At 36.9% G+C, this 20,006-nt stretch overlaps 1 protein-coding gene across 2 annotated transcripts in view; it reads left to right on the top strand.

Annotated features, from left to right (window-relative positions):
* The window catches only part of TSPAN12 (tetraspanin 12), a 70,493-nt gene that overhangs the window by 7,976 nt on the left and 42,511 nt on the right, over positions 1-20,006 (top strand). For both annotated transcript variants that reach the window (XM_011937386.1, XM_011937385.1), the window contains 2 exons: positions 10,284-10,366; positions 11,487-11,622. In XM_011937386.1, the coding sequence (XP_011792776.1) occupies positions 10,284-10,366; positions 11,487-11,622 (219 nt within the window). The remainder of the gene's footprint in view (positions 1-10,283; positions 10,367-11,486; positions 11,623-20,006) is intronic.

Raw genomic sequence — 20,006 nt, 5'->3', positions numbered from 1 at the left:
GGACAATGTGGAGACTGAAGAAAAGGGGATATTTCTGTTGACAATTATGACCAAACAACAGAGGCTTATAGTGGATCTCTTCTGGTCAGATCAGGATGCATGGTCACCCTATCTATAGGAAAACATGATGGTCTAGAAAAACTATCAGTCAGAACAGCTCCAGGGTGCTATTGATTTATTCAGCTCTAATTAATTGATGTTCATTCTGAAGTGATACCCACTAGTAATCTCCAGACGGTATTTCAGCCATCATTTACATGGCCTATTCTTTCACAGCTTTAGCAAATAGTGTTGCCTGTTTGCTCTCTTTCCTTCTGCCCATCCCCTGGTAGAGGGAAGCTGAGAAGGCACAGACTCACAAAAAGGCAGAAGGGAGCAGGCCTGGCGACATGAAACACACATGTGACTCATTTTGTGCGACCAGCCTCCAAATAATCAAGGCTTGATCTTACTTGTACATTTTAACAAATAACAATTTAAAGGCTAAGTGTGGTGGCTCATGCCTGTAACCTCAGCACTTGGGAGACCAAGGCAGGAGGATCAGTTGAGCCCAGGAGTTCCAGGTGCAATGAGCTATGATCATGCCTGGGAGACAGAAAAAAAAAAAAAAAAAAAAAAACCCAAAATTTAAATCCTTTTTTTAAAGAAGGAAAGCTTCTGGTCCACTTTTTCCATTTTCAAGATTAGCCAATAAAAATTATGAAAATTTGAATTATTTGTCAAAGTCCTTTTCTATATACACAAAGCTGTAACTAAGATTCAGATCTCTCTTTTACATTCTTCTCTTTGCTAACAGGTTTGACATGAAAAGTTTAGGGAGGTGGTTTTAGACAGCTGTCATCCTTGAACAGAAATTATTTGTGTCACTGTCATCTTATGGGGGACTATATGTTACAGATGGCAGACAGTCGAAAGATAGAAAGGACTGTTTCTCAACTGTGACCTTACTATTTTATGGAAATTATAGGTACACATTCCATAATACACTGAGGAAATGCGCATACACATACAATTCTGATTCAGAAAACAACTTGATTCAAGAGTTGTTTTTATATAATTATATTCAAACAAAAGCAGACCATATCCTCAGCACTGCAAATTTTATGTTTGTAAATATTTGTTGAAAGCTAGCATTTTCTAAGTATTTTGCAAGAGGGATTGTGACAAATGTCCTGCCAAATAATATATTAAATATGTTTCTATCAAGTAATACTTCGTTTAGTTTTAAAATATCTCCTTGAGCTTCAAGTAACATGTTGCAATACTGGAGAAAACATAAGAAGCTATAAAGCCTAGCTACATATGATAACTATAATGTTCCTAATAATTTAGCCAATGTGAGTGGCATTTGAAGGATTATTTTCATAGTTAATTTGGAAAATTAGCAGAAAATAACGTGATTAGCAAGGAATCCTGAATCCCCCTCATAAGTTGCCCTTCTAGGTTTAGTATCTGGTTTAGTTTTGAGTTGACCTAGTCTCGTTTTAGTTCTGTTTCTTGCTATAGGCATGCACTATATTTGTTTTTATTGTTATCATTTTCTCAAACCCAGTGAGTAAAGCCTCACTTGTTGAGGATGAAACTACTCTCAGACATTTAATGTTTCTAGAATCAATTCCTTGAGAAAAAGCTGCTTTATTCCCAGGGTTGCTTGTTTACTATAGAATGAGGCTTGGTGTTATTATTTATTTTGACTAATGTTCTGTGCACAGCTGAAATGTTTGGGTATACTCCTGTGAGAAAAACATTGGAACAGAGTATACTGCAAAGTTTTAGTTTAAAGAACTTTCGAGAACACTTTCGCCAGCTTCTAATCTGATATATAAATCTTTGACTTTGTTTTCCAGAAACCATCTTTCTACTGGAAAACTTCCAGTGATAGAAAGCTCAGTTCTTATTAAAGCATCTTCTGATTTGTTTAAAAATCTCTAACAGCTTATCTAGCAGGATGAAACCATCTCCCTTTAATTTAATTATTTTCTCATTCACTCACCTAACATATATTAGGCACCACCACTGAGCCTGGCACTTTTCTATGTGATGGGGAGATAAGCAATGTTCTGTGCCCTCTGCTGGGATGAGATGGATGGACAGAAACAAGAACAGTAGGATAACTGCTTTATGAGGTCTGTGCAAAGAGCATTAAGAGGGAAAAGATCTGTAGGTAAGGCAGCAGTTGGGAGAAAATCTTTACACTCTAGTTGATATTCAAGCTGGCCTTGAAGGAGAAGTAGATGTTGCTCAGCACATGAGAATAGGAAAGCTGGGGCAGGATGGTATTCCTGGTAGAATGCACTGCAGGAATGAAGATGTGTAGGCAATGGGAGGTGCACATGGTGCATTTTGGAGATGTGCAAGCAGTTTCGTTGTTTTACATATATAGAATGTGTGTAGGAAAGAGCTGGCATGAAGCATGGTTTAAGAAAAAGGTTAAGGGGTAGCTGAAAAGGGTCTGGCGTGCCTACTCAAGAGTTTAAACTTTGTTCTCTCAGAGGGAGTTGAGGGAAGATTAAATAAATGGTAGTTGAAGAAGAACCATAAAGGGTAGCTATAAGCAGAAGAATTTGATCTATGTTCTATAAAAGTAACTGAAGGGTGAATTGGCAGTGGAATCTGTGAGCTGAAGAGTTTTATTATAAAGTAATTATAATTGGATAGCAAGAGAGGATGAAGGCCTGAACCAGCCAATTGTGGCAGGAAAGGGGGAGGAATTCACCCGACGCCTTGCCAGTACAATTTGCAGGACTTGAGACTAATTAGATATAGAGCTGAGGAAAAGGGAGAGGTTCAGCCTTCCTGCCAAGTCTCCAGTTTACATGATTGAAGGATTGATTGTACCATTTACAGGAAAAACAGTGGGAGAAACATGCAGATTTAGGAGGAATGGAGATAAGTTTAGTGTTAGAGATGTTGAAATTGACCATGATAATCTGATAGGTAGATATCTGATTATCAAAGAGCTTCCTCTCTTGTCCATCTGGTAGACCTTCAAAGAGCTGAAGATTCCATTTCAGAATTGATTTAGGGGTAATCTAATCTTTCAGACTGACTGAGAAAGATTAAGTCTAAAGTGACTTGCAGTAATTATAGGTAATGTATATGAGAGTCTCACTCTTTTTTTTTTTTTGGTCATATAGATCTTTTACGAAGTAGGCCTTATTTTTATATCATTTAACAGGTGAGAAAACTGAGGCACAGGAAAGATCAAGCTGAATGTCATATGCTAAAAGGCAGTAGAGCTAGAATTCCTAGCTGAAACTCAAAATTCAGTAGCTTCTCATTGTCATGCTGGTGAAGCCCATATACCTTGAAATGGCTTTCAAGACTCCGTGCAGTCTCACCCCTGCCTGCTTTTTCCTTCTCACCATGTGCAAATTTTCCTTACTTTGTCATGTTGCCTTCCCTCATGGGGCCATTGTTCTTTCTGACCAGAAGGTTATTTTCAACCCTCCTCTTCCTGAGTAACTTGATAATTATCCTTTAGATCTTAGCTCTTTTAGAGAAGTTCCTTTGACCTCGTGGAATGGGTCAGGCCCTCCAAAAGGAATTCATACAGAAACTTGTACTATTTCTTCTCAGTACTTGATACAGTTCTCAATTACATATTTATATCTCTGATTAGTTGATTAACCTGTGTCCTCTTCACTTAGTTAATTGCACCACAGAGATAGTGTCTGTTACTGTCCATCAGTGTATCCCTAACACATAGCACAGTGCCTGACAAAGAGCAGGTGACCAATATATGATTTTTGAATGGAAGAATGACTTCAAAGCCCAGGCTTTTAATCATCCTGCCATATAAGAAATGTCTTGGAATACACCATTTAAACGATATACACTTTTTTTTTGTTTGCTAAAAATGGAAGAACTATGTGTAGTAACTATACTGATAATGAATTGTACATTATGAAGAATGAAATAATGTGTTGACACGACTAAGAACTATGTTATTGAAAACTGGCTGAACATTCTATAAAGCCAGTATAGAATAGAGAAACCAACAGAAGTCATTACTTTGAAGAGTGATAAAGAGAGGAGATTTTATAACTGTAAAATAATTTTAGATAATGAAATAAAATACCACATGATATGGTTTGGATTTGTGTCCCTACCCAAATCTCATGTCAAATTTGGATGAGGTACAAGGTGATTGGATCATGGGGACGGATTTCCCCCTTGCTGTTCTCATGGTAGAGAGTGAGTTTTCAAGAGATCTGGTTGTTTAAAAGTGTGTAGCACCTCCCCCTTCTCTCTCTTACTCCTCCTCTGGCCATGTAAGATGTGCCTGCTTCCCCTTCCACAATGTTTGAAAGTTTCCTGAGGCCTCCCTAGCCATGCTTCCTGTACATCCTGTGGAACTGTAAGCCAATTAAACCTCTGTGCTTTATAAATTACCTAATTTCAGGTATTACTTTATGGCAGTGGTAGAATGGGCTAATACAGAAAATTGGTATCAGGAGTGGGGCATTGCTATAAACATACCTGAATATGTGAAAGAGACTTTGTAACTCAGTAACAGGCAGAAATTTGAACAGTTTGGAGGGCTCAGAAGAAGACAGAAAGACAAGGGAAAGTTTGAAGCTTCCTAGAGACTAGTTAAATTGTTGTGATAAAAATGCTGATAGTAATATTGACAAATGAAGTCCAGGCTGATGTGGTCTCAGATGGAGATGAGGAACTTACTGGGAACTGGGATAAAGGTCACTCTTGCTATGCTTTAGCAAAGAGATTGTGGCATTGTGCCCCTGCTCTAGGTATCTGTGGAATTTTGAACTTGAGAGTGATGATTTAGGGTAATCTGGCAGAGCAAATTTCTAAGCAGCAAAGTGTTTAAGATTTGGCCTGGTTATTTCTAAAAGTGTATGGTCATATACGTAAGTAAAGAGATGTTCTAAAACTGGAACTTATATTTAGAAGGAAAGCAGATCATAAAAGTTTAGAAAATTTGCAGCTTGACCATGTGGTAGAAAAGAAAAACTAATTTTCTCAAAAGGAATTCAAGCTGGCTACAGAAATTTGCATCAGCAAAGAGGAGCTGAATATTAATATTCAAGACAATGAGGAAAATGCCTCAAAGGCATTTCAGAGACCTTCACAGCAGAGCCTCCCATCACAGGCCTGAAGGCCTAGGAGGAAAGAATGGTTTCATGGACTGGGCCCAGGGCCCCGCTACCCTGCAGAACCTTGGGACACTGCTCCCTATGATCCAGGTGCTTCAGCTCCAGCTGTGGCTTAAAGGGGCCCAGGTACATCTCAGGCTCCAGAGGGTGCAAGCCGTTAGCCTAGGTAGCTTCCATGTGGTGTTAAGCATGTGGGTGCACAGAGGGCAACAATTGAGTCTTGGGAGCCTCAGACTCAATTTCAGAGGATGTATGCAAATGCCTGGATATCCAGGCAAAAGTCTGCTGCAAGGACAGAGCCCTCATGGAGAATCTCTACTAGAGCAGTGCAGAAGGGATATGTGGGGTTTGAGCCCCCACACAGAGGCCCCACTAGGGCACTGCCTAGTGGAGCAGTGAGAAGAGGGCCACTCTTCTCCAGACCACAGAATGATAGACCCACTGACAACTTGCACTGTGTGCCTGGAGAAGCTGCAGGCATTCAATGGCAGCCTGTGAAACAAAGCAACCACAGGGATTGTACCCTGCAGAACCACAGGAGTAGAGCTACCCAAGGCCCTGTGGGCCCACCCCTTGCATCATTGTTGCCTGGATGTGAGACATGGAGTTAAAGGAGATTATTTTGGAGCTTTTAGATTTAATGACTGCCCTGCTGGATTTGGGACTTGCATGGGGCCTGTAGCCCTTTTGTTTTGGCCAGTTTCTTCCTTTTGGAATGGGAATATTTAGTGAATGCCTCTACCCCCATTGTATCTTGGAAGTAACTAACTGGTTTTGATTTTACAGTCTCATACACAGAAGGGACTTGACTTGTCTCAAGTGAGACTTTGGACTGTGAACTTTTGAGTTAATGTTGGACTCAAGTCAAGACTTTGGGGGACTGTTGGGAAGGTATGATTGTATTTTGGAATGTGAAAGGATGTGAGATTTGGGAGGGGCCAGGGGTTGAATAATATGGTTTGGATTTGTGTCCCCACCAAAATCTCATGTCAAATTGTGATCCCCAATGTTGTGGAAGGGACCTGGTGGGAGGTGATTGGATCATGGGGACAGATTTTTCCCCTTGCTGTTCTCGTGGTAGTGAGTGAGTTCTCATGAGGTCTGGTTGTTTGAAAATGTGTAGCACCTTCCTCTGCTTTCTCTTTCTCCTGCTCTGGCCATGTAAGATGTGCCTGCTTCCTCTTTCACCATGATTGAAAGTTTCCTGTGGCTTCCCCAGGCATGTTTCCTGTACAGCCTGAGGAACCATGAACCAACTAAACCTCTTTTCTTCATAAATTACCCAGTTTCTGGTATTTATAACAGTGTGAGAATGGACTAATGCACCACATTAATAGACTTTTCTGTCCTGGCAATACTTACAACGTTTTAAAGACCCACATATAGCCAAGTAGAGGGAGAACACGTGCCCACAGATTTCATCAAAGAGACAACAGTCTTCTGCTAGGTCTGTGTGTTTTAATAGGTTCTGCTGTCGATTAGGTATGCTAAGGCCAAAAAACCAGGAGATGGCTGCCATTGAGAAGACAGTTTATTATATTCATAAATCCCAAGACATGGAGTACACATCTCATTATGGAGGGTGGGGGGCAAGAGGGGAAACACTAGGGTCAGTCACAAGGCAGAAAGGGAGATGGGAACTGTGGGCAAGTGTTTATACCATGGTTTCTATGGGAAGGTATAGGTGAGGCAGGTAAGTGGGTTTAGGATTGGCCAGTTTGAACAATTGGCCTTGGGATGATTAGGGCAGGTGTATAGTGGCCCCTAAGTGGGAGAACCCCATAAGGGAGGTACTTAGGAGTGTGGATTCTGGATTGCATTGTTTGTATTTGAAAAGTGCAACCCTGGGAGAACATCTCCCCTTGAGGACGGAACAAGCAATGAGGGAGGCGGCAGGCCAAGGCAAGGTGACTTAGGCACATTTTTAGGTTCTCCAGAGCAGGATGTGTCTGGCATATGCATGCACAACAGATGTTAATGCATCAGAAGAAGCTAGAAACATGACTAATTTACTGTGGCTGACCCACTTGTAACTTTTATGAGGTTTATAATCTGTTCATTTCTAACAGACATGAGAATAATAATAACTGGCCTAATTCTACTCTTGACTGTGGTCCTAGGGTTCTTAACCTATCTTATAGGCCATTGACTCCTTTGGCAGTCTTATAAACCTGTGGGCCTATTGTTAGAATATTAAACTGTATTCTAATTTGTGGATTAAAATACAGATTGATAGTAATGTAATATTAATATAATATTACTATTAATCTGTATTTTATTTCAGATCCATTATTTCAGAAAGGGTTATTAAATGGTGATGCTCTAGAATGCTTCCTACAAATATTAGCAGAAATTCTTCCATAAAAGATTAATATAATTAATATAATATTACTATTAATCTGTATTTTAATCCACAAAACAAAATGTATTGGCTTACAAAGGAAATTAATTGTGTTGAAATACATTTGTATTTACAGGTTAAGAACCACTGAGCTCCCATTCACCAAAGAAAGTAGTTCAGACATTTAGACTGAACCTGACTTCTACAGGAGACCCACTGCCCCTCTTTCTAAAAAGGAATTCTACGTGCTGCGTAGGGTAGTGTTTTCACCCTCTGTGAAACATACCATGCCTATTTCTAAACTTGGGAGACAGTGACTAACTCTGATGCTTCAAAGCCCAACAGCTTGAATTTGAATCCCAGCTCTACCACTCAGGATCTGAGAGATCTTCAACAGGGTATTTCCCTTTTCTGTGCTTCATGGCACTTTTTTTAAAACAGTTTGTAATTGTTTTCTTTGTGTAATTGTTGCCTGTGATCCCCAAGAGGTTCCAAGAAGGCCTAGATCTTATTTCTCTTATTTATTGTCAGTCTCTGAATCTTGCCCAGTCCAAGGCACATAGTAATTGTTGGGTAAATATTTGTAATAAATGATGGAAGTTTGAATTCACTAGCAGATTTTCCAAGCAGATAGCCATAATTTACTGTTCAAAGCTTTAGAGCGCTACACAGTCTGTTTACCTTGGAGCCTTCATGCAGAAAGCACGTTTTATGGCCACCACTTGAGTTAGCGCAGACTCATTTCTACCTTCTATGTATTCATTATATCAGCATTTAAAGCTAAAGCTGTAGCACGTAATGGTAATTGATGTTCATTAAGATACTAGAAATTATTAAAAATCAGGGTAAGTTGAATTTCACTACATTGTACTTAAGAAGATAAATACACATTTCAAAAACATTTCCATCAAAGAAGGAAAGACATTTCAAACTTAAGAGTTAATAATATGCAGCTTTTAGGAAAACTTCCCAGGAAGACTTCTTCTTAATTTGTTTTAGTGTTTTTTTTTTTAATTTTTAAATAATGAAAATATTTAAAACATATACAAAAGTGGAAAAGCGCAGTATAATTAATCCCCAATTATTCATTACCCAGTTTCAACAATTATCAACATGCCCTTCTCTACTTCCCACCTAACTTCTCCCAGTCATGATTAATTATTAAACCATATCCCAGTCATCATTATGTTTCATTTATTTTTTCTTACAAGTATAGATATAAATATATTTCATTTAAAATTGCTTCAGTATATAAGTCTAGAAAATAAAGACCCTTAAAAAAATAAACTTAATTTATTCTCATACCTAAAATAATCAAAAAGTAGTTTCTTAATATTTCCAAACATTCATTCAGGGTTAAACTTTCCTCAGCTGTATCATAAATATTTCTATGTAGTTGATTTGTTTGAATCGGGATCCAAACCAGGTCAATGTATTGCACTGGGTAATCTCTATTTTAATCTATAAGAGGTTCTCCTTCTCTCCTTTTTGTTTTAACTTGCCAGTTTTTTTTTTTCAATTCAAGAAAGCAGATCATTTGTCCTGTAAAATTTCTCATATGCTTTATTTTGCTAATTGCTTCCCGTGGTGGCATTTAACATGTTTAAATCTATTTCATATTTTTTTTATTGACTGATAGTGCGGGAGGGTTGATTTGACTCAAGTTTGACCTTCTGGTGAAAATACTTCATAGGAATTTCTGTGTGCTTCTGATCGTACCATATTGGGAGACACATTATGTCTAGTTGTCTCTTTTTATGACACTAAGAGTGACCAGTGGGTCCTGGATCATCTGCCTACTCTCTCCATTCTGACTCCCCACCAGCCTTTCATTTAATGCAGTGGTTCTCAGCCCTCCCTACCTGTTAGAATATCTGTGAAGCTGTTATACATTTCTGATGCCCAAGCCCTACTCCCTAGAATTAGTCCAGGGTAAACCTGCGCTCAGTAATTTTTTTCAGTCTTAAATGATTCAAATGTACAGATAGGGTTGAGAACCAATGACCTGACAGAATTGCAGCCATTGAGGATCTTTTTTTTTGAGATCCATTATTTGAGAAAGGGTTGTTAAATGGTGATGCTCGAGAATGCTTCCTGCAAATATTACAGAAATTCTTCCATAAAAAGTTTAATCAAGTCCTTGGTTCTTCCTTTAGTTTGTTCGGGAAAAGTAGGATAAATAGAAATGACAGATTCTTGTCAGTTTTCTGAATAATGAGTTGAGTATTCAACTTTCTACAAAGATGACCAGAGAATTTTGTTCATTACGAGTTTATATACTTTAGCACATATATGTGTTAGTACGCGTGTATATACTTTAGCGCTTTATGAATCAAAGGATTACATTTAATGTTATTACTATTACTATCATTTTAATGCTTAAATTGTTTGAATTTTAGCCAGTAGAAGTCGTTTTAAATTAACTCCTGTGACTTTTTTTGACAGTATTTAATTGTTCAGTAATAGTATTTAATTGCTTCCTTGCCTTTACAAATGACAGTGTGTTTTAGACACATCTTATATGTTTGATAATTTATTTGTTCTGTGGCCTCCTCATCTTGTGCAGTTTCTGTCCTGAACCTGGGATCAGCCACTTAGCAGTTTTGTTTTCTGTATCCCATTTGGGTGGTATTCTATTTGGTGCCTATGACATGATTACAAAATGGAATGGCAGACATTTATAGTAATAGTAAATTTCAAGATGTAGCAAATGGTAATTGGAAAATACATTATGTAACAAAATCCTTAATTTTCCTATTATTAATCCTGCAGTGAATGTTATATAAATCTTTGGTAACCAGTTTGTACTTTTTTCTCCCCAGTTAATGTCCATCAGTGTGTTGGCAGTTTCTGCTTGGATGAGGGACTACCTAAATAATGTTCTCACTTTGACTGCAGAAACGAGGTATACTTTATAATTATTGATTGAATTCTTTCATGCTTATTTTAAGTAACTTTGCCCTCAGCTGTTTATATGGTAGTGCTCTCGCTTGGTCTTTTGGAAAAGTTTTTCCTGCCCATAGCAACCTTTGTCACAGACACTTGCATCCTCCAGAGTTCTCCTTAAGGTGAGCCTCTGGTCCTAGCGGGGATCAGGTGACAGCATGTTTATATAGATATTTCTGGGTATGGTAATAGCAGTTGCCTGTCCTTCTGGTTGTGTGTCAGCCATGTCATAGGTGCGTGTAAAGAACCAGCATAGTTACTTTTCCCTAAGAAAATTACCATCAGCTTCCTCTTACCTTCATATTCTTGGGTTAATGAAAACCATACACCACAATGATTTTTTTTTTCTCAAATTTCAAGGGTTAATCTACTAATATCACAGGGGACAGATTACTTTTTACTCCATCATCTCTGAATGGACACTGTATTATAATATATGACATCTGAATTGTGGTAAGGATTAAATGAAAAACATTTTTTTCAAGTCCTTAACACAGGGGAACTTAGCTTAATAACGGTTAATTTTTATCATTAGTACTGGTTTTAGTTAATGAATTTTTCATCGTGTTCTAGCAAAAATCATTTCTACCTATTTTCTTCAAATGTAGACTGATTTTCCTTTGCGTAGCAGTCTTTTACATTTTGGGGGAGGATCAATTGTCAGGGAAAAGAAACGTAGTGCACGTGGGGTCAAAGATGAGAGAAGAGGAAGGAGATTCCTCCCAGCTGGGAAATGGCAAAGGCTCCCATGTGATTTACTTAGGCTAAGGCTTCGGAGATAATTATAGACGGACCTTTTATCAAGGTCCCGTATATTATATATTAAATGAGTTGGGGTAGGAAAGCTACCACTTCTATTTAAAAAAAAAACCAAACACTGCAAAACCAAAAATAAAGCAAGTGAGCAAATAAACATAACAACAATAGCACAGTGATTTTGAAAATAACAATACAGTCACTAGTTTTGAGGCATCGTGATTTAAAGAATTATTAACACAAATCACAGTTGTGTCTTCTACTATGTCTTGGGTGCATTTTGATTATATTTTATTTCTAATACATTATTTTTCTTCTTTCAGGGTAGAGGAAGCAGTCATTTTGACTTACTTTCCTGTGGTTCATCCGGTCATGATTGCTGTTTGCTGTTTTCTTATCATTGTGGGGATGTTAGGATATTGTGGAACGGTGAAAAGAAATCTGTTGCTTCTTGCATGGGTATGATGTTATATTTTCTCTTTATTATAGTTAAAAAGATTAACCAGTAATGTATTATTTTTTAATCGGTTCACAAGATTAGGGAGCAGTGATAGCAGTAACAACATCCTGTAAGAAGGGAAGCTTTCGTTTCACAGGAGATTATTTGAATACACGTATTTGCTGTAGTCGGATGATGAGGTATGGATATATATATAAGCAATTTAATTATTTCACTCCAGCTACGTGTTGATATTTTCATTTGAAAGTATGAGTGCTTTCTAATGTCCTTGTCGTTATTAGCACTCAAAAAGTCCCCTTGGGACTGGCACTGAGAAGCCATAAAGGAACTGTTTCTTTCTCTTCTATTTTTAAACAAATTCACCCTGTAAGCTCGTGTGGAAATTCAGATTGTGAGGTAGCAGACATAGGTAATAGCCCTGTCACTGCCTTTATATAGTTTAGAGAACAGAAACGAGTCTCAGTTTCTATAACCTTAGTTTATGTTTTTAACTCTGAGAGTTGCACTAGGTACTTGTTAAATTAGTTTCACCATTTAAATTCTGTGCCTAGTCTTTTAATTCAAAAATAGGCAAACGTTTTTAACATTAAAAAATTGAGTTGATTAAAATGCTGTTTATATAGATATTTTTAGAAGAGCACTTAATGTGTAAAATATATACTAGTGGCACCAGGTAGTGAGATTACTAACATATAGTTGCAGACATATAAGGCTGAAAAACTAATTCATTGAGTATATGCTTTCTTTGTAGTAGGTCTCAGCCCTGGCTGTGCGTTAATTTCATGTAAAGAACTTAAACAATTTGAGTGGTGTGCTGGTAGGCTGGATCACTGGGCAGAAAAAAAGCTCAGATTTGTAACATTTGAGGATTTCCATGGGATAAATTCTCCAGCATGGTCAATTTTAATTTACCAACATGAAATCATAACTGAATGTGGAGCTGGGGACAGATGAGAACAAATTGGCTCCAGGAGTCAGCTCCCACACACTCGTGCTTGACTGGCTCCCATGCCAAGCCAATTAAAATAGAATCTTAGTGTGAAGTTGGACTAAAGCTTTGCATTTCACAGTACAACCTGTGCTAATGTATTACTTAGCTTCTTGGAGGGTAACTGTTCAGGTCGAACACTGGAAAACACAAAAATTAGCTGGGCGTGTTGGTGGGCGCCTGTAGTCCCAGCTGCTCGGAGGCTGAGACAAGAGAATGGCGTGAACGTGGGAGGCCGAGCTTTCAGTGAGCGGAGATCGCGCCACTGCACTCCAGCCTGGGTGACAGAGCGAGACTCTGTCTCAAAAACAAAAAAAGAAAAAAGAAAAAAAAAAAAAGAAAATAAACCACATTCAGAGATGGGGAAACATGCTTACTGCTTTATTTCTCTTCATATAGGTATACAGTGAAAGGAGAATGGTGGAAAAGTTTGGGATCTTATTTTGCAATTTTAGATATTTGGGCAATAATTTAAACATAAACAAAAGGACTTACTTTACATGAACCTTCTATAATTTGAGTAGAGTATAACATATTTCAAGCTTTAAGTAAAAAGTCACAGAATTCTTTTTGAAAACACAGTCTTACAATGATGTCTCTCTTTATAACCAACTAAGGTCTGACTGCCATTTCCTCCCTCCTCCCAGCTTTTACTCTGCACAGCTCCTATGCAGTGGGATGCTGGAGGGAGGCAGGGCAAGTAGGGCCAGGTATTTCATGGAACTACAAAGGCTTTGGAAACACATTTTGGAAACTCTTTATGCATTCCCTTAGGCTGCTTAAATGCTAGTAATGCAAATTGACAAACAACAAAGTAATGTGGCCTGCTATTTGAAGTAAGGCAAATCTTAGACTTGTGAATCACAGTCCAGTTTGTAATACTGGAAAGAGCATTGTAATGCAAAAGTGGCATGGAGGACTGAGGTTCTAAAGGCTACTAATTTACTCATTCATTCTTTCTCTAAACACTTACTGGTCATATATACCACGAATTTTTGCTGTCAGACCTGTCTTTATGAGATAAGAACTCTAATAGGGTTTGCACTGGGTGCTATGAGGCCAGAGAAGAAGAGCTCTAAGCTCAGCCCAAAGGGTTCAGTGCCACCCTCTGGGAGGATGATGAGCATAGATTGATTTTGCCTTTTTCCATCCCCACTTTGCTTCTTGGATGTACTCTTTTTTACAAAGCATCTTTTTATGCATTGCTGTTCCATATGTCCCTAGGTGACATCTACATCTTGGTTCCTCCTTCCTGTTGCTTGCCTTTGGTAGTTCGTTCTCCATTCCCTTGGGGCTACCTCTCCTCTCATGGCAGGTTTCTAGTCCTTACTCTGTCTAGACCCAACATAGCTTCCCCCTTGCTAAAGAATGATCTGTGGTCTCAACTCCCATGTATCTATCACTCACAACCAATTTGCCTCTGGTCTGTTTCTCAGGCAATTTCCTCTCTGACTTCCTCCCCACATCCTTCTCCTCTAAACAGCTACCGACTCCTCTCAGTTCAGATTCTACAGTCTTGGGAAGTTGTCCTCTCTTTTCTATCCTCCTCTGGGATGCCCAAGTTCAGGCTTTCCTAACTTCCTGCTCAGACAGGTGTAGAGACTCCCTATTGGGTAATGAAGTATGTACCAACACCTCAAACGTGCACCAAGTCCTTCTACAATCGAGCCTTTATCTGCCGTTTTTTGCTTTCTTATCTACTTCATTATTCTCTGGTTCTATATTTTCTGATCCCTGAACAAACTTTCTTGCTTCGTTCTTCTCTACATTTATTCTTGCTGTCTTCTTAACCAGAAATTTCTTCTCAATACTTTCATTTAAATATTACTAGCCCATGAAGACTTATCTGAAATGCTACCTCTTTAAACAATAATTATGACACTGATGATAATTGAAGTAGTTAACATTTCTTGAGTACTTACAGTGCCAGACACTGTATAGTTTTACCTGAATTTTTTTTTAAATGAAGAGTTCTTGTACATGAGTTAATCAATTTTATCCTCTCTGCTGAGTATGAAATTGTACTAAAACTTTGAATTACCCTTATTAGTCACTTAATATAGATGAAGAAATGAGGCATAGAGAGATTAAGTGACTTGCCTAAGTCTACGCAGCTAGTAAAGAGAGGATCTAGTATTCAGACCATGGCAGTCTAGTTCCAATATTTGTAACAATTTTGTCATTTTACTCTATAATAGCTGATTTTTTGCCTAAGTGTTTACAAATGTGTCCTGTAATGTATAAAACGTTTTCATTTTAAACCTGACAACAGTTATCTGAGATAGGTAATTATTAAATGAAGTTCAGAGAGGTCAGTAATATGCCACAAGTCATTCAGCAGTAAGGATGGGAGCTTGGATTCAGACCTCGGCGTTCCTGATTGCAAAGCCCATTCTCACTGGGCCTTTATTGATGTCTCTAATAGACTTTTCTCAACTTTTGAAGCCTAGTGTATTTCCCTTATTATAAACTTCCTTTTCTTTTTAATAATCAGCCCAGACTACCAGACTACAAACAACTTAGTAATATGAACCATTCACCTTGCTCAGTGCTTTAATAAGTGTTTATTAAATCATTGAATAACAGACAATAAATTAGAATAGTGAACGTAGGAATGACCAGCACATCAGATTAAAGATGTTGCCTGGAAGGCAGTGATGAGCATGAGATTTTAGCAGAGGGATTTGGCTGTTAGAAAAGGTTAGATTACAAGGGAAATGGCTCATGGGGGTCTGGTGGTAAAATACTGCAGAGTGTGACATGATGTAAGGTCTTTGGCAAATATTTACAAAGTAACTTACAGTATTTTTTGTGTGCCCTTTAGCCTTTTATCCTAATTAAAAACAATTTTTTAAGGAAGTTTCTTACTTTTATTTTGGATGTAAATATTTAAACAAGCAGAATGCATTCATCCAACTTATCCATTTCCCTGTATTCAAAGCCTTGTTTTGCTTTTAAGACCTGTAAAACAGATTAGTGTAAGAAAGCTCTTTTTCAAAAGACAATTGGTATCTCAGAGAGCTGCCATGTCTCTTGAATGATTATATATATTAAAAAAAAAAGAGCTGGCAGCTAGGCTGTTGTGCTGTTCAAGCAAAAATAAAAATGCCAATATTCAACAGACTGATCAAGAAAAAGTAAACGAGCCTCCCTCAAAACAGGTCTTTGTAACCAACCTCCCCTCAGCCGTCACCAAAAAGCAACAGAAAACCTCTACAAGCTAGGCCACCTATTGGAAAACATTTCCGAGAAGCCTTGGTCATGAATTTCATTCTTCTTTTGAATAATAGATTTATAGATATAAGTTGTTAAAACACCCTAATTTAAGGTTCTCAAATAAAATACAAGATGCCCAATTAAATTTGATTTCAGATAAACAATGAATAATGTTTTAGTATGAGTTTGTCCCATGCAATATTTAGAATATACATATACTAAAACATTATTCATTGAAATTTAAATTGAAATGGACATGTTTATTTTTATTTGCTTTATCTGGCAAACATACTCATTAGATATGTTCTTAGTAAGTGTGAAACTGTCATAGAACAGAAATTTTTATGTATTTATATGAGGAGATTAAGAATAATTAAATTCTAATTATAATGGGAAAACAAGCCAAAAATGACTAAGAAAAGAAACTGGAATATGCCATGCCTTTCACAGTAATTTCAGTAGTAGAAATTCCTTCTCCCTTTAAAAGAGAAATTGAAGCTACATTGAAATTGGTTTTAAGCCTTAGATGGGTACTTCCCAAGGCTTTAGCTGTAGACCAAATGAAATTCATTTGTTATTGCAGTTCTACCTTGCTATTAACATAGGTGTTGGGAAAGCAGTGCCAGCTCAGGGGGAATGTCAGCAGATTGAACAGACATGTTTATGATGTTGACAACAGCTGAATGTCACCATCAGGAGATCATCATTTGTCAGGATGTGATGCAAATATATGCTCAACTGCCAGCAAACCACAAGGTAGTCAAGTGCTTGTCAGAAATTCAGTTGGACGTACCTTATGTATTTAATACAAATGAATCATTTTTAAAGGAGATGTGCTTTTTTTTTTCAATTTTATTTTTCCAGAGACTTTGAATATAACTATTGATTGTTTGCTTGCACTTTTCAAACTTTCTTTAAATATAGAGAAACCAGATCTGAATGCTTTCCTTAGTGGAAATCAAGTGAAATTTTAATGGCCTTGGAGAAATTTCCCCTCTTTTTTCTTTTGTTTGTTTGTTTAAAATCATAATGCAAATCCGCATATATTTAAGTAGTAATTGATTTTCTAAAGAGTCTCTGTTTAAGGCCTTCTCTTACAGAGTCATGAATTTTATAATTATATAGCTAGTCATAAGTCCTTAAGTAAAAATTAATCTATTAAGTTTTATGTCTTTATTATTTTGTTTATATTTTTGGTTGATAGCCTAAACTTTATTTCTAAATGAAGATTCATCATACCATTTACCATATGTTCAGTATCTGCCCAATATTTTACCTTCGTTTTCTCAAAATATACTCATAGCAACTCTATTAGACTAATTTTACAAATGAGGAAAAGTAGAATCCCCAAAGATACACAGCTGGTGGTGGTGGTTAGCATTCAAATGCAGCCTGTGCTCAAAGACCACACATGTTTCACTACACCACGGTACTGTTATAAGGCATTTAACTAATTGCTGGCATTATTTCTAGAAGACTTAACTATGCTTCATTTATTACTCCAAAGCATTCGGTAGTCATTTAATTTCTAAAAATATGGTCTTTTCGTATGCTTATTATAAAATGAACTTTAAAATTTCTATTGTGGTTATCATTTTTGCTTATCTTCTCAAAGAGTCAAGCAGTTTCTCCTTTCCTTTTTACCTTCCTCACCTCTCATTCTCCTTTCCTTTCCTTTTGCCCTCCTTAATTGTGTATTGAGTACCCATCTGTGATAGATATTTGAGAGAACCAAGATGAAAGGGGTGAATAGAAAGAAAATTACAAAGCGAAATATAATATTAAATGTATAAATAATTGCTGTGGGAACCCAGAATCAGGAGCAAATGGAGCTTTCCAGAATGTTTCACAGTAGAGTCTTTATTTGAACTGGATGTTGAAAATACATAAGGGTTTCCTGGTGGAGATGAGGAAGGAAGGAGATTTACAGCAACATGAAGAGTGTGTATAAACACTGAGGAGTGAAGGGACAGGGAAAGCTTTAGGCAAAACTTAGAAAGTCAGTGCGGCTGTGGTGTTGGTGCACAGTGAGAAGAAGATGAAGTTAAGTCCAATTGTGAAGGTCTTTATCAAAAAGTTAGATGTTATTCTTTGAGCTGTAAAGAACCAATGGGTATTTCCAGCTTGTGATGAAATGATAATTCACATTTAAGCGGGAGACAATAGAAAGCCCTGTTAGTGATTATATTATCATCCCCAGAAGCCATGGATAAGAGTGTGAACTAAGTAAGACTTTGGGGCTGGAGGAAGGTGGCTGAAATCAGTAAACTTTGCTGAGGTAGAATTATGGATAAAGCATTACATGATAGTAATGCTTTTATTGCTTGATATCAGGAAATGAAAAATTATTCAACATTTATACTTTTTTTATATAGTAGAAACATATCTGCTCAATACATGTACTTTATTTGACTTGTTAGCTAGAATTCTTTAAAAACTATAATTTAAAAATTTTTATTTGTAATTGTCAAGTAATAATTGTATGTATTCATAGGGTACAATTTGATGTTTCAATGATGTATGTATACTTTTTGGGATTCTTAGATGAAGCTAATTAACATATCCACTGCACCCACTTATTTTTTGTGGTGAGAACATTGAAAGTTTGCTATTTTAGCAATTTTGAAATATACAGCTTATCATTATTAAATATACAATTATACATCATTCTGTAGTCACCATGCTATGCAATAGGTCACTAAAAGTAATTCCTGCTATCTAACTGAAACTTTGTACCCACTAATCATCCTTTCACCATCCTCCTCTTCACCCTACCAGCCTCTAGTAACCACCATTCTACTCTCTATTCCCCTGAGATCAACACTTTTTTAGGTTCCACATATAACTGAGATCATGTGGTATCTGTCTTTCTGTGCTGGCTTATTTCACTTAACATAATGTCCTCCAGGTTCATCCATGTTACCACAAGTAACAGAATTTCCTTGTTTTTTTTTTTTTTTTTTTTTTTAGGGCTGTATAATATTCTGTTGTATATAGGGACTACATTTTCTTTATCTATTCATCTGTTGATCGACACTTAGGTTGCTTTTATATCTTGACTATTGTGAATAATGCTGGAATGAACATGAGAATACAGATATCTCTTTGGCATTCCTATTCATTTCATTTGGATGTACACTCAGAAGTGAGATTGCTGGATCATATGGTAATTCAATTCACAATTTTTTGAAAACCTCCATACCGCTCTCCATAATGGCTGTACTAATTTATATTTACAAAAACAGTATACCAGGATTATTTCCCCCCATAGCCTTACAAACATTTGTTATCTTTTGTCTTTTGAATAGTAAACATTCTAAGAGCTATGAGTTGATATTTCATTGTGGTCTGAATTTGTATTTTGCTAACAGTGATGTTGAGCATTTTTTTGGGTATTTGCATGTCATCTTTTAAGAAATGTCTGTTCAGGTCCTTTGCCTATTTTTAATTGGGTTGTTTACTTTCTTGCTATTGAGTTGTTTAGGTCCCTTATATGTTTTGGATATTAGTCCCTTAACAGATACATGGTTTGCAAATATTTTCTCTCAATCTGTGGGTTTCACTCTTCTAATTGTTTCTTTTGTTATGCAGAATCTTGGTAGTTTAATATTATCTTATATGTCTATTTCTGCTTTTTTTCTGTCTGTGACTTTGGGGTCATATTCAAAAAATCATTGCTTAGATCAGTGTCCTGGAGCTCTTCTCATACATTGTCTTCTACTAGTTTTACAGTTTCAGGTCTTACATTTAAATTTTTAATACTTTTTTTTTTTTGCTTATGCTGTGAAATAATAGTAATTTTATTCTTCTGCATATGGATATCCAGTTGTTCCCCTTTATTGAAGATACTTTCCATTTCCCATTGTGTGTTATTGGCATCTTCGTCAAAAAATCAATTGGCTGTAAATGTGTCAGTTTACTTCTTTCTGGACTTTTTGTCCTTTTCTACTGGTTGATATGTCTGTTTTTAGGCTAATACCATGCTGTTTTGGTTACTGTAGCTTTATAATATATTTTGAAATCAGGTAGCATGATGCCTGCAGCTTTGTTGTTTTTGTTCAAGGTTACTTTGGCTATTTGGGGAATTTGTAGTACCACAGGAGTTTTAGGATTTTTTTCCTGTTTCTGTAAAAAATGACATTGGAGTTTTGATTGGGATTGCATTGAATTTATAGGTCA

The sequence above is a fragment of the Colobus angolensis genome, unplaced genomic scaffold, assembly GCF_000951035.1.
Source record: "Colobus angolensis palliatus isolate OR3802 unplaced genomic scaffold, Cang.pa_1.0 Scaffold163, whole genome shotgun sequence".
In the NCBI taxonomy this organism is placed as follows: Eukaryota; Metazoa; Chordata; class Mammalia; order Primates; family Cercopithecidae; genus Colobus; species Colobus angolensis.
Note: the sequence above shows the minus strand (reverse complement) of the source record. Positions and strands in the feature narration are given on the sequence as shown.